The sequence below is a fragment of the Trichoderma evansii genome, assembly GCF_050947405.1.
Source record: "Trichoderma evansii strain SZMC 28006 chromosome Unknown GGI43scaffold_5, whole genome shotgun sequence".
In the NCBI taxonomy this organism is placed as follows: Eukaryota; Fungi; Ascomycota; class Sordariomycetes; order Hypocreales; family Hypocreaceae; genus Trichoderma; species Trichoderma evansii.
In genome coordinates, this window is record NW_028145201.1 from 514,224 (window position 1) to 527,679 (window position 13,456).

At 46.6% G+C, this 13,456-nt stretch overlaps 1 protein-coding gene across 1 annotated transcript; it reads left to right on the forward strand.

Annotated features, from left to right (window-relative positions):
- GGI43DRAFT_399478 (lysine amidinotransferase) lies at window positions 1-1,337 on the forward strand. The gene has a single exon (XM_083205342.1). The coding sequence runs from the start codon at window positions 202-204 to the stop codon at window positions 1,258-1,260; it is 1,059 nt and encodes a 352-aa protein (XP_083062569.1). The 5' UTR covers window positions 1-201; the 3' UTR covers window positions 1,261-1,337.
- The last annotated feature ends 12,119 nt before the right edge of the window (window positions 1,338-13,456 follow it).

The following is a 13,456-nucleotide window of genomic DNA, read 5'->3' on the forward strand; positions in this document are numbered from 1 at the left end:
TCTTTCTTTCATTCTTTGGATTCGGAACTCTTTAGGCTTAATACATCCTATAGCACTACCTAAGTTTGAAACTGCATACATATAAAGCGGCGATTCTAACAGCTTTTGTTGATCTTCACAAAGTTTTCTTCGCAGAATTCACTCAAAATATAGTATCCAAACCCTAACATTCAAACCCTATCATTTGGCGCAAACACCAATATGACTACGGATGACCTTGTGCTCGTCTCAGCCGACAATGAATGGTCTCCCCTAAAGGCCGTCATTGTTGGGCGGGCAGATCACTCAGCTTTCCCGGCCGAGCCACCTCATGTGATAGAGGCAATCATGCCCAAGGGACACTGGGATGAATTTAAGCCCCAAAATCCCTTCCCGCCCGAGCTCGTGAAAATGGCCCAGGAGGAGCTTGACAACTTCTCCAACGTCCTGGAGCAGCATGGCGTCCGCGTCTATCGTCCGAGAGAAGTAGACTGGGTCAAAGCCCATGGCTATACAGGCTCTATGGCGCGCGATGCTTTGATGAGTGTGGGCGATACCATTATCGAGTCGGCCTATGCCTTCCAGAGCCGTCGTAATGAAGTCCAGCTAGCTTATGCGGATATTCTGGACGAACTCAGCAGCCGAGGTTCGGCAACAATTCATCGGGCCCCTGTCATCACCGGCCGCGATACCATCTATGACGATCGACCCCTGAAGGGAAAAGCCGGTATTACTGATCAGGATTCTATCAATAACACTCGGGTAGCCTTTGATACAGCTGATTTCATGCGCTTTGGCAAGACAATTATTGGGCAGCTCAGTCATGTCACCAACGAGAAGGGAGTGGAATATGTGCGACAGAAACTGCCCAAAGGCTACACCCTCGAGCTTTTGGAGACCACAGAACGCACCGGCAAGATGCACATCGACACTACCATCTTGCCGCTTCGTCATGGGGTGTTGGTGTACTGCCCAATCTGGGTCACTGAGGAAAGCCTCCGCCGACATGAGGTGTTTCGGGATTGGGAGCTACACGCTTATCCATTCACGCCGAAGAATGACCCCTCAGGTCCGCCCGCTTATACCTGCTCAGCCTGGTTGGTTCTCAATGCCTTGAGCCTGGACGAGCGGCGGATATTCGTGGAGGAGAAAAATACGCAATTCGCGGAGTGGGTTCGGGAAAAATTCAATATGGAGCCCATCATGCTGCCTTTCCAGCATGTGAACAGCCTAGGTGGCTCGTTTCACTGTGCCACTGTTGACCTAGTTAGATCGTCCTGAATTGCGGGCCAATGTTCGTAAGAACCTATCTACATACTGTCGTTAGCTGCATCAATATAGTATCTGAACGCACGAAACCTCCATCTCCCTTACCACTGTGTTATGTATTTGAAATATATGTTGGTTGCTGTGCCACTTTCCGCTCCTACTTAGCTGGGCCACTATATTTCGCTGTAAACCTGACAACATACGCCCTACGTGGAGTTTTATGCTGGGAGAAAAATGATGCACACGTCAGAGATCTGCTAAAGGATTGTACTACCATACCAGAGTAGCCTATAGTGATGTTTGAGATGTAGTGATGCTTGAGATGTAGCGTAGATAGAACCCCTAATGCGTGCTCTCCTTCGTGATTAACTCTCCGTGCTTGACCATCAAGATTCGCCACGGATGTCGTCATAGCCACATAGTAAACGGGCTGTCTCCTCGACAGCCCTTCTTTCACCAAGTTGAGACACTTTACCCGGTTAATGGAGGCTTTAGTCTAAATTAGGATGGTCGGCAACACTTAAAGATAATGAAGTAACGCAAGACTGGAAAACTGGATACAAATGACACTGGCGGCTATAGTAAGCCATGCAATATTACGGAGTATGCAGCTGGCGTTACCTGACCACGGGTAGCTGCCCAACTACTTGGCGGTAAATTAATGATCCACGTCTTGCTCCCTGCTGACCGGACAAATAAGACAGTGTTGGATGCTCTCGTTTCTATGGGCCGTAGCCTGTATTTGTCTGTAAATGGATATTTCTCGCATATATGAAATCATCTGTCTAACATCTCTGGTGTGGTTGTAAAACACTTACGTTCGGACACGCACCCACCACGCTATAGCTCGGGTCGCAATCGTGGAGAAGTTGACTTACACGCATAAAACACTCAGCCCAACGTAATGCTTCGCCGCCCTTGCAACACCGATCTAGAACATGCGCCTAAGAACTTGTATTGGGCTGGTCAGAAGCGACCCAGGTACTGACACGAATAAGACAATGTCTAGCTCTACTGCAAAGTAACCATAAATCGATCTGACTAAGGCCCATCTTAAGGCAGATCGCGGTGCATGGTTGCTGGCTTACTACTGCCAAGGACAGGGTACTCACCTATCCACCTATCCGAGACCTAAAAATGAACTAACGCAAGGATCAGCCAGCCACAATGCGATGATACCATACGAAGTACGTACCGGAAACCTAGAATGCAGAGGCGTCAGGCCAAAGCTCAGAAGCTCGCTCCGCATTATTCATAAGGCAACCCCCTACACGTCATTGTTGGAGAGGACGGCAGACAGGAAAGCTGAGCATTGAATTAGCGCGACAGCTGAGCTGCCTGCATTTGTGTAGGATCCATACAGTTAGTATAGTCGTCCAACAGTCCGGAAAGAACTGACGGTGTGGCACCTTGGTAATATATTTCAATTACTTAACATGTAAATTACAATAATAGGAAGGATCAAAAGAATTACGGTTTTGATAAAGCTTTATATGTTATAATAGATCACTGTATATTTTAATTAATTCTTAATGTATTTATAATTATTTCAGGCTTTATTACGAAATTTTAATAAGTAATATAAAGAAGAACGAGAATTAATAGAAGAAGAATAATTATTAATAAAAGAAAAACTGATTATTAATATATAAATTCCTGCATTAAATTATGCCATTATATATATATATATATATATATTTAATATTTTTATACAATTTATTGCAGCTACTTAAAGACAAAATGTTGTAGTGTATACGACTATGGGCTGTCCCAGACTTTTGGCCCCTGTCTGTATAATATAGCTAAATTCGTATGTTAAGCCCCTTGAAGCCGCATATTATCTAATTTCACGGTCGAGAACACCGGTACCAGCTTTTCGTCGATTTATTCCCCTATTCTACAAGAATATCTAGCACTTGCAGAGATTTGCTTATTTTTTGACGTTAGGGTCAAAAGGAAGTCTACACTTCCAACCCATTCCAGAGCAGACCAATCATTTTGGATAAATAGAGCTCCGAGCAGCAGAGACATGTACAGTGAGGCGTCAAAAGGCTCTTGTACATCTCAATTTTAATTATATTATTAGTATTAGATGGTAAAATTTTAATATTGTGGAGTACCTTTTGGTGTAAACCTGGCATCCACAAGCGACTTTTAATACCCCACCGTATATGTCTAACATAATATAGCGGATCCCTTACCGTGTAGTATATAAGTAGCTTTTATTTTCTATGACAATGAAGGCGAGGAAATACTCATATTGACTTTTGACAAGAAAGCCTGAACTATTCGTTATTCATAGCGTTGAACGCTCTTCGTTCTGCTGATCCCACTGGCAACACGGTACCTCACTAACACCACGATTGTCAGGGTCTCAGATATTCATTCTATACTTGGATCCGGACAGTGTTTGGATTCCTTTTATTTGACCTCAAAATGGCTGAAGCTGGGCAAAACGATCCAGCGTGCTGCGCAGGTCCGCTAACCTCGCTGTCTGGGGAGCACCGGTCTGCGATACGAACTTTCCGCCAGCAGCTACTATGTGCCAAAGGACAGACCGAGCCCACTCTACCATTGGCTATTATCCACGCGGCATGGGCCTTGGTAGTGGGCCGAGTGATGAATTCGAAGGATGTTGTGTTTGATGTGGCTATGGTTGGGGATTTGTCTATCGCGGACCAAGGTGAATTGGACCTTCCAGTGATTGAAGCCATTCCAGTTCGATTCCAGATTCCCATAGATCAAACGATCCGAGAATATCTGGACGACACAAAGACGCAAGTGGCAGATGAAAGGGAATTCCAGCTAGGCGAATCGGAATCAATGCTCGACCTATCCCTGATCCAGTATCAAGGATATAAGTTCCGAACATTGCTCATTATCCAATCGCCGGAGGCAGGCAAGAAGACTCCTATAGCACAAAATGGCGTCCAGGACCAGCGAGTCGCAGCATATGGTCTGCTGCTCCACGCAGACGTGCAAGCGGGCCATGTCACGCTTTCTAGTTCCTTTAGATCGGATGTGGTGAACGAACAGGTAGCGCGAACGCTACTAAGCCGCCTCCGTTACGTGATGGCTCAGCTAGATCAAGCGAAACCAGATCTGCCGCTGTCCAAGATCGAGATGGCTACACCAGAAGATTTGGAACAGATCTGGGGATGGAACAGCGCCGTTCCAACCTCAATGGAGCGCTGCGTTCATGAAACCATCAAAGACAGAGCTCAAGCACAGCCTGATTCTCCTGCCATCTGCGCTTGGGATGGCGAGCTGACGTATAGTAAACTGGATTCATTGGCGACGAAACTGGCCGCCAGACTTGTCGACATGGGTAGCATTGGGCCGAAGACCATAGTGCCTCTATGTTTCGAGAAATCGATGTGGACGACGGTTGCTATGCTTGCGGTGCTGAAAGCTGGCGGGGCTTTTACGTTACTCGATCCCTCTCTCCCCGAACAACGCCTTCGGACCATCGCCCAACAGGTTCATGCGAGCCTGGTGCTGTCTTCTGCCAGCCATTATGAGCTAAGCTCACAGCTAGCTCAGAGGGTACTCATAGTTGACCGCGGCCTCTTTGCAGCCAGCGGTGATGAGAGAACCAACGGTGATGAGAGAATCAACGGCGATGAGAGAGCGCAGCACTTTAGCCCTTCTGACCCTGCATCTACTATATACGCCGTCTTTACATCGGGCAGTACGGGATTGCCAAAAGCAATAAACATGACCCATACAAACATTGCATCAGCACTCCATCATCAAGCAGGCATTCTGGGGCTTACAGATACTTCCAGATTTTTGGATTTTTCATCATACAGTTTTGACATATCCGCCAACTACGCTCTGATGACTCTTGCGACAGGCGGCTGTTTATGCGTGCCCAGCGACCAAGATCGTAAGAGCAACTTGAAAGAATGCATAGAATTATTAAGGGTTAATGCTGTGGCGCTCACCCCCTCGGTCGCTCAGTTCCTCTCTCCAGAGGAATTACCAGGGATCAAGTCCATTACTTTCGTCGGCGAAGCCTTACGCGTTACGGACGCCAAGCGCTGGTGGGATAAGGCGCGGGTCATCAATCGCTATGGTGTTAGCGAATGCGCTGCAGCTTCTACGATCAACAGTAACGCATCCAGCCCTGAATACGCTTCTCGTATAGGAAAGGGGGCTGGGCTGGTGACCTGGATTGTTGATCCAGAGGACCACAATCTTTTGCTGCCGCCTGGATGCGTCGGAGAGCTGCTACTTGAAGGTCCGCTCGTCAGTCGTGGCTATCTGAATGACCCTGGAAAGACTACGACGGTATTCATCAATGACCCAGAATGGTTATTGCAAGGTGCACCAGGCCGACAGAGCCGGCATGAGCGACTCTACAAGACTGGTGATCTGGCCTACTATAACGAGGACGGCAGCTTAACCTACATTGGGCGGAAAGATACCCAGGTCAAGATCCACGGGCAGCGAGTTGAGCTTGGCGAGATTGAGCACTATTTCGGCGAGTGTGTCCCGGCAGCAGAGATGGTAGTTGAGGCCATCCAGCCTGCAGGTGACAATTCAAGCCAAATTCTAGCCATCTTCATGCAGCAGCTAGATGGCAATACGGAGGAGACCGATTGTGCCACGGCCAATATAATGCCCATAGACGCAGAAGTGAAGGCCAAGCTGGCCGAACACTTGCCGAGCTACATGATACCGAAGGTGCTTTTTTCCATGAAAGACTTACCCAAGACTGCCACGGGAAAGACTGATCGTAGAAAACTGCGTAGTCTCGGCAGATCCGTCACCATGCAACAGCTAGCTGACATACTGACAGCTGCTGAGGGTCCCAAAGAGCAGCCAAACTCGGAAATGGAGAAGCGGATGCAGAATATCTGGGCACGCGTGCTTACCATCGATTTCAAGACGATCGGCTTAGGCGATAATTTTTTCTTGTTAGGTGGCGACTCTCTCTCTGCGATGAAGCTGATTCGTGAAGCTCGCAAATCCGGCATAGAGCTGACCGTGGAAGATATCTTCAACCATCCAGACCTTCGAAGTCTCAGCAGGCAGTGTCATGCCATCTCTGACGATTCTGTAGAGGATATTAGGCCTTTTAGTCTGTTAAGTGATGGAATTGACGTCACCTCGTTCTTCCAAGAGGTATCCAACAACTACCAGCTGAACCCCAATGACATTAGGGACGCATATCCGTGCACACCACTCCAAGAGGGTCTCATGTCGCTGACATTGAAGCGACCTGGTGATTATATTATGCAGTCTGCTCTTGAACTTTCTCCGGCTATTAATGTTGACCAATTTCGCATCGCCTGGGAAGTGGTATCCCATGCCATGCCAATTCTGCGCACGAGGATCGTCCAGTTAAACGACCTGTCTCTTGTTCAGATTGTCCTAGATGAACCGATCAATTGGGTCAGCGTAACCGAATTGGACCAATACAAAGAGGCAGACAGGAAACGATCAATGGGCCTAGGTCAGCCATTGATACGCTATGCAATTGTGAGCGACGAAGATGGGACGCCAAAGTGGTTTATATGGACAGTGCATCATGCCCTCTTCGATGGTTGGTCCATGTCACTCATCAGAGAAGCGGTATGGCGAGCGTATCAAGGAGAGATAATAACCAAGGGGCCCTCTTTTTCGTCATTCATTAAATATATCAAAGATCAAGATAACGAGGCCGTCTTAACTTTTTGGAAAGAAGCATTGAAAGATTGCGAATGCATTCCATTTCCCACCTCACTACCATCCCTGGGGCAATCTGCTACTGATTCGGTTCTGGAACATTGCTTTCCATATCCCAATGGCCGCCTAGACATCACAATATCAAACCTTATCCGCGCTGCATGGGCCTTGGTGGCCGGACGTATGACAAGTTCAGAAGATGTTATATTTGGCGCAGCCGTCTTTGGTCGAAACGCGCCTGTTATCGGCCTTGACGAGCTGACTGGTCCAACGATTGCCACCATCCCGGTACGAGTACAAATCAATAAGGATCAGACGGTGCGGGAATATCTTGAATCAATACAGCAGCAGGCAACGGCGATGATTACGTTTGAACAAACCGGTTTACACCAAATCGCCAAGATTTGCCTTGAAAATCAAGTTCTATTTCAGACTCTTCTCATTATCCAACCGCAAGATCAGAGCCATATCCGGAGTCCGCTTGGTGAGTGGCGAGATAACAGTGAGAAGCATCGCTTTACCACATATCCTTTAACGCTCGAGTTACAGCTTGAAGATGATCAAATTACAGCGACAGCTGTATTTAACTCTTTTGTAATCAAGCCATGGATAGTTAAGACTTTATTGCAGCGGCTTGACTTTGTCTTGCAACAGCTTAGCTGCACAGATGCTAAGCAAACATTAGCCAAGATCGAGGTTTTAACACAGCAAGAGCTTGAAAAAATCTGGACTTGGAATAAGAACATTCCCTTAACCGTCAAACAAAATGTTTCCCAGATTATTGCAGAACAAATACAAACTCGGCCAGATGCCCCTGCTATTTGTGCCTGGGACGGCAAGCTTACATATGGGGAATTAGACCGGCTCTCTACGTCTCTGGTAGGTCCTCTTCTTGATCTCGGCGTTCGGCCAAACACCTTAGTGCCGTTATGCTTCGAGAAGTCAATGTGGACACCTGTTGCGGTAATGGGAGTGCTGAAAGCTGGAGGCGCTTTTGTTCTACTCGACCCTTCTTTGCCGGAGCATCGTCTTCAGACCATCGTACAACAGCTGGGCTCAGAATTTATCCTATCTTCCACCACTAACTTGGATCTGAGTTCTCGGTTATTGCCGAACGTCATCGAAATTAGTCAAGCTGCAGTTGATAGCCTCGCATCAGCCATAAATCCAACCTCGCCAGTCCAATGCTCTCCGGCTGATTTGATGTATGGCGTTTTTACTTCAGGCAGTACAGGAGTACCCAAGGGAGTCACGATTTCACATGCCAACTATGCTTCCAGCCTCAAGTACCAGATACAAGAGCTAGGATTTAATAAAAATTCTAGAGTGTTTGATTTTGCATCATATGCGTTTGATAATTCAATCCATAATATTATTGCAACCCTTTCTGTTGGAGGATGCCTATGCATCCCATCAGAGCAAGATCGCCGAAATAATCTTACCAACTCTATGGTAGATATGCAGGTGACACTTGCTAACTTAACAGCTTCCGTTGCACGCCTGATTGAACCAACTAATGTCCCACAGCTTCAAACACTTATTCTAGCTGGAGAAGCTATCTCTAGCAAGGACATAGAGCAGTGGTGGGGCAAGGTACATATCATTAACGCTTACGGACCTTGTGAATGCTGCAATTTCAGTACAATCAACCGGAGTCAATCAACCCCTGAAGAGGCTGCCTACATTGGAAAAGGCGCCGGTCTGGTGACTTGGGTAGTTGATCCAGGAAATCATAATCAGCTTATGCCACTAGGCTGCATTGGCGAGTTGATGCTTGAAGGCCCCTTAGTGAGTTGCGGTTATCTTAATGATGCTGAAAAGACTGCGGCATCATTCATCGAGGATCCTATTTGGCTGAAAGGAGTAGCAAGCAGGCTAGGTCGACGCGGCCGATTATATAAAACGGGCGACCTAGTGCAATATAATGAGGATGGAAGCTTGACCTTCATTGGCCGGAAAGACTCACAGGCTAAGATACGAGGACAGCGTATAGAACTTGGAGAAGTTGAATATTGGGTCCAGAAATGCTTACCAGATGTCGCCTCCGCTGTTGCCGAAGTCATTATGCCTCAGGGGGCGAACCCAAAGCCGACTTTAGCTGTATTTCTTCAAACCAAAGACAAATCGATAGGAGTGAAGGCGCCAGAAGCCACTACGCTTGAAATTTTCCCTATCTCTATAGTTTTGGAAGACCAACTGGCTCAATATTTGCCGCGATACATGATACCAACAGTATTTTTCTCAATACAAGAGATACCTACTACAGCCACCGGAAAGATAAACCGGAAGCGACTTCACGAAATGGGCTGTTTGTTTACTACTGAGCAGCTAGCCCAGATACAGATAGGACAAGAGCCAAAGCAGCAGCCTAATTCAGAAGTCGAACGCCAGTTACAGATAATATGGGGTTCTGTCCTTGGCATTGAAGAAGTTAACATAGGGCTCTATGATAGCTTCTTTCGACTTGGCGGAGACTCTATAACTGCAATGAAGATTATTAGTGAGGCCTATAAAACAGGCATTCAGTTAACCATGGAGGATATCTTTCGCTATCCAGTGTTGGCTGACATGGCTAGCCATAGCATTCATACGCCACGCAATGGCCGAGACAGTGTTCAGCCATTTGCTCTTCTTCAACATGATGCTCATTCATTCCTTCAGGCCATCTCACACCATTACCATTTCGATCCAGCAGACATACTCGACGCATACCCATGTACGCCGCTTCAGGAAGGTTTATTAGCCTTGACGTATAAGCGATCTGGGGATTATATCTCACAAAATGTTCTTGAATTATCTCCTGATATTACAGTCGATAATCTACGCCTGGCGTTGGAACGAGTGGTTCGAGCTACGTCTTTACTGCGGACTAGGTTTGTCCAGCACAGCGATATTGGACTTGTGCAGTTGGTATTAAAAGTTGAAAGCATTAATTGGATCGATGCCACGAACCTAGATGAGTATCTCCAGAGCGATATATTACTACCAATGGACCTTGGCGATCCGCTTACACGATATGCATTTGTGAAAGATGACTCTGGAAAGGTCAAATGGCTTGTATGGACCATACATCATGCGCTCTATGATGGATGGTCGTTGGACCTGATGTTAGACGCCGTGTGTCGCTCACTTTTAGGTGAATCAATTAAGCTAGGCGCTGAATTCTCCTTATTCATCGAATACATTAAAAATCAAGATGATGAAGCAGTCTTGGATTACTGGAGAAAAGCCTTAAAGGGCTGTGAATGTATACCATTTCCGATCTTACCGGCATCTATCGAGCAGCCAGCCACGGATACAGTTCTGGAATATTGCCTTCCTTATCCTCAAACGAACAATCTGGGCATTACAACATCTATAATGCTTCGCGCTGCATGGGCGCTAGTTGCTGGATACATGACTAACTCGGATGATGTCGTTTTTGGCACCACAGTGTTCGGTCGAAATGCGCCTGTTGTCGACCTTGATAAAATGGCGGGCCCAACGATTGCTACTATCCCAGTGCGAGTGCAGCTAGACAAGGATCAAACGGTGCGAGAATACCTTGAATCAATGCAGCAGCAGGCGACGGCGATGATTCCATTTGAGCAGGCCGGTCTCCATAGAATTGCACAGAGTTGCCCCGAAGGCGAATTAGCTTGCATGTTTCAGTCGCATATTGTTATTCAGCAAAAATATAAAAACAACCATGGGGGCCTACTTGGAAAGTGGCAGGATGGCCAACAAAAGCATAGGTTTAGCACTTATGCCTTTGCCCTTGAGCTATTCCTTGAAGATGATAAGATTACGGCGTCGGCTGTATTTGACTCGAGGGTAATCAAGCCATGGATAGTTAAGACCTTGTTGCAACGGCTTGATTTTATCTTACAGCAGCTTAGCCACGCTGATAATCAAAAGTTAGCTGATATCAAAGTCATGACAGAACACGATCTTGATAAGATATGGGGTTGGAACCAGACTGTCCCCTTGCCAGCTGAACAAAATATTTATCAGATTTTCGCCGGGGAGGTGAAAGCTCAACCTAATGCCCCTGCTATTTGTTCTTGGGATGGCGAGCTTTCATATGGTAGGCTTGATCAGCTTTCCACTATGCTAGCGGGCAGACTTATCACACTTGGGGTCAAACCAGATAAGTCAGTTCTTCTCTGTTTTGAGAAATCTATGTGGACAGTAGTCGCAATACTTGGGGTGATTAAGGCGGGCGGAAGCTTTATCTTACTCGAGCCCTCTCTTCCTAGACAACGTCTTAGCACTATTGCGCAGCAAGCTAAAAGTTGTCTCGTCCTATGTTCTTCCGTCACCCAAGACGTAAGCTCGCAGCTTGCTCCAGGAACTCTCACCATTAATTGGGACCTGTTCACGAATCTGGACCATCAGCCGAGTGTACATGTCCACGAGCCTTCTCCGTCCTCAATTTTATACACTGTTTTTACATCTGGTAGCACAGGCATGCCGAAAGGGGTTATGATAACCTATTCCAACGTCGCGTCAGCTTTTCTCTGCCGTGTAAGACATCTGGGCTTAACATCTGAATTAAGGCTCTATGATTTCGCATCATATAGCTTTGATGTATCCATTAGCAATATTTTCACAACTCTGGTAGCTGGAGGCTGTCTGTGTATCCCCAGTGATGACGATCGAAGAAATAACCTCGCCCAGACCATACAATCATTGCGGGCTAATGTCATTGAGGTCACTCCGTCAGTCGCAAATCTTCTATCTCCGGCAGATATACCTGGAATACAGATGCTTATTTTCGGTGGAGAAGCTGTACATTTACCAGACCTAAAGCGCTGGTGGGGAAAGGCACGGGTCGTTAACGAGTATGGACCAAGCGAGTGCACCCCAACAAGCACGATTAACTGCGATGCGAGCAGCTTGGAAGAGGCTGTTAGTATTGGAAAAGGCGTCGGTCTGGTGACTTGGATAGTTGATCCGGGAAACCACGATGAGCTGCTATCACTGGGATGCATTGGCGAGTTGCTGCTTGAAGGCCCTTTGGTTGGTCGCGGCTATCTTAATGATGCTGAAAAGACTGCGGCGGCATTTATCGAGGATCCTATTTGGCTGCTAAAAGGAGCACCAGGCAGGCCAGGTCGACGTGGCCGATTATATAAAACGGGAGACTTGGTGCATTACTGTGAGGACGGTAGCTTGACTTTTATTGGCCGGAAGGATTCACAGATTAAGATACGAGGACAGCGTATTGAGCTCGGAGAGATTGAACACGTACTGCGTGATAACGATTACGTGGATAATGCCGCTACCATATTGCAATGCGCAAATGGAAGAAATAACCACATTATTGGGTTCGTTACGGTATGTAATGACTATATCACCTCGTATGTGCCTCCAGAAAACAGCGAAATGCAGCTGGTTGAATTATGGGAGAAACAATTTGATGTGGAAACCTATATATCGATTGATGATATTCAACCTGATTTGACTGGACGAGACTTCGTCGGATGGACTACTATGTATAACGGAATTGAGATCGATAAAGGAGAAATGAATGAGTGGCTGGATGACACTATGGACACGATTCTCAATGGAGGTTCTCCCGGCGAAATTCTGGAGATTGGGACTGGATCCGGCATGATTCTCTTTAACATGACAGAAGGATTACAAAGCTATATCGGTCTTGAGCCGTCCGCACGAGCCGTAGATTTTGTTGTCAAGGCTGCCAAATCAGATCCTGCCTTGGCGGATAAGGTCAAGATGTTCAAAGCTTCTGCTCTCGATTTGAATCATCTAAGTATCGACATTTCGTCAAGCCTTGCAATCATAAACTCGGTTATTCAATATTTCCCTAGTCAAGCCTACCTTTTCAAGGTCGTGCAGGAACTTATTAAAATAGAAAGCGTGACAAAATTGTTCATTGGGGACATCCGATCTTATGCTTTGCATCAAGACTTCCTGGCTGCAGAAACACTGAAAATCACTAGTGAATATCCTACTAGGGATAAATTCCAACGGATAATGGCTGATATAGAGCGGGCAGAGACTGAATTGCTTGTAGACCCAGCATTTTTCACTGCCTTGGCCGCTCGTTTACCCGACCAGATTGATCATATCGAGATCCTTCCCAAGCGGATGCATGCGACCAACGAACTTAGCTGCTATCGGTATGCAGCAGTTATTCATCTTAGAGCTCGTGGCCAGAGCCAGAAACTCATTCGCGAGATCCACCCAGCTGAATGGATCGACTTTGTCGCGCAAAGACTAAATCGTCAAAGTCTCTCGCAGATTTTACAAGGCAATGCAGGCTCATCTGTTATTGCCGTCGGCAATATTCCTTATAGTAAAACTATTCTCGAGAGACACATTATTGAATCACTTAATAATTCGAATGATGACGCACTCAATGAACGCAACTGGCTCTCGTCTATTCGTCATAAATCACAGACCGTCTCTTCGTTGTCTCCCATTGATCTGGTTGAATTGGCCAAACAAGAGGGTTATCGGGTAGAACTGAGTTGGGCTCGACAATACTCTCAGAGGGGTGGTTTTGACGCAATCTTTCACCGGTATGAAC

Bases quoted from the DNA above. Each gene is read 5' to 3' on its own strand.
- GGI43DRAFT_399478 (XM_083205342.1), top strand. From the start codon at position 202: ATGACTACGGATGACCTTGTGCTCGTCTCAGCCGACAATGAATGGTCT.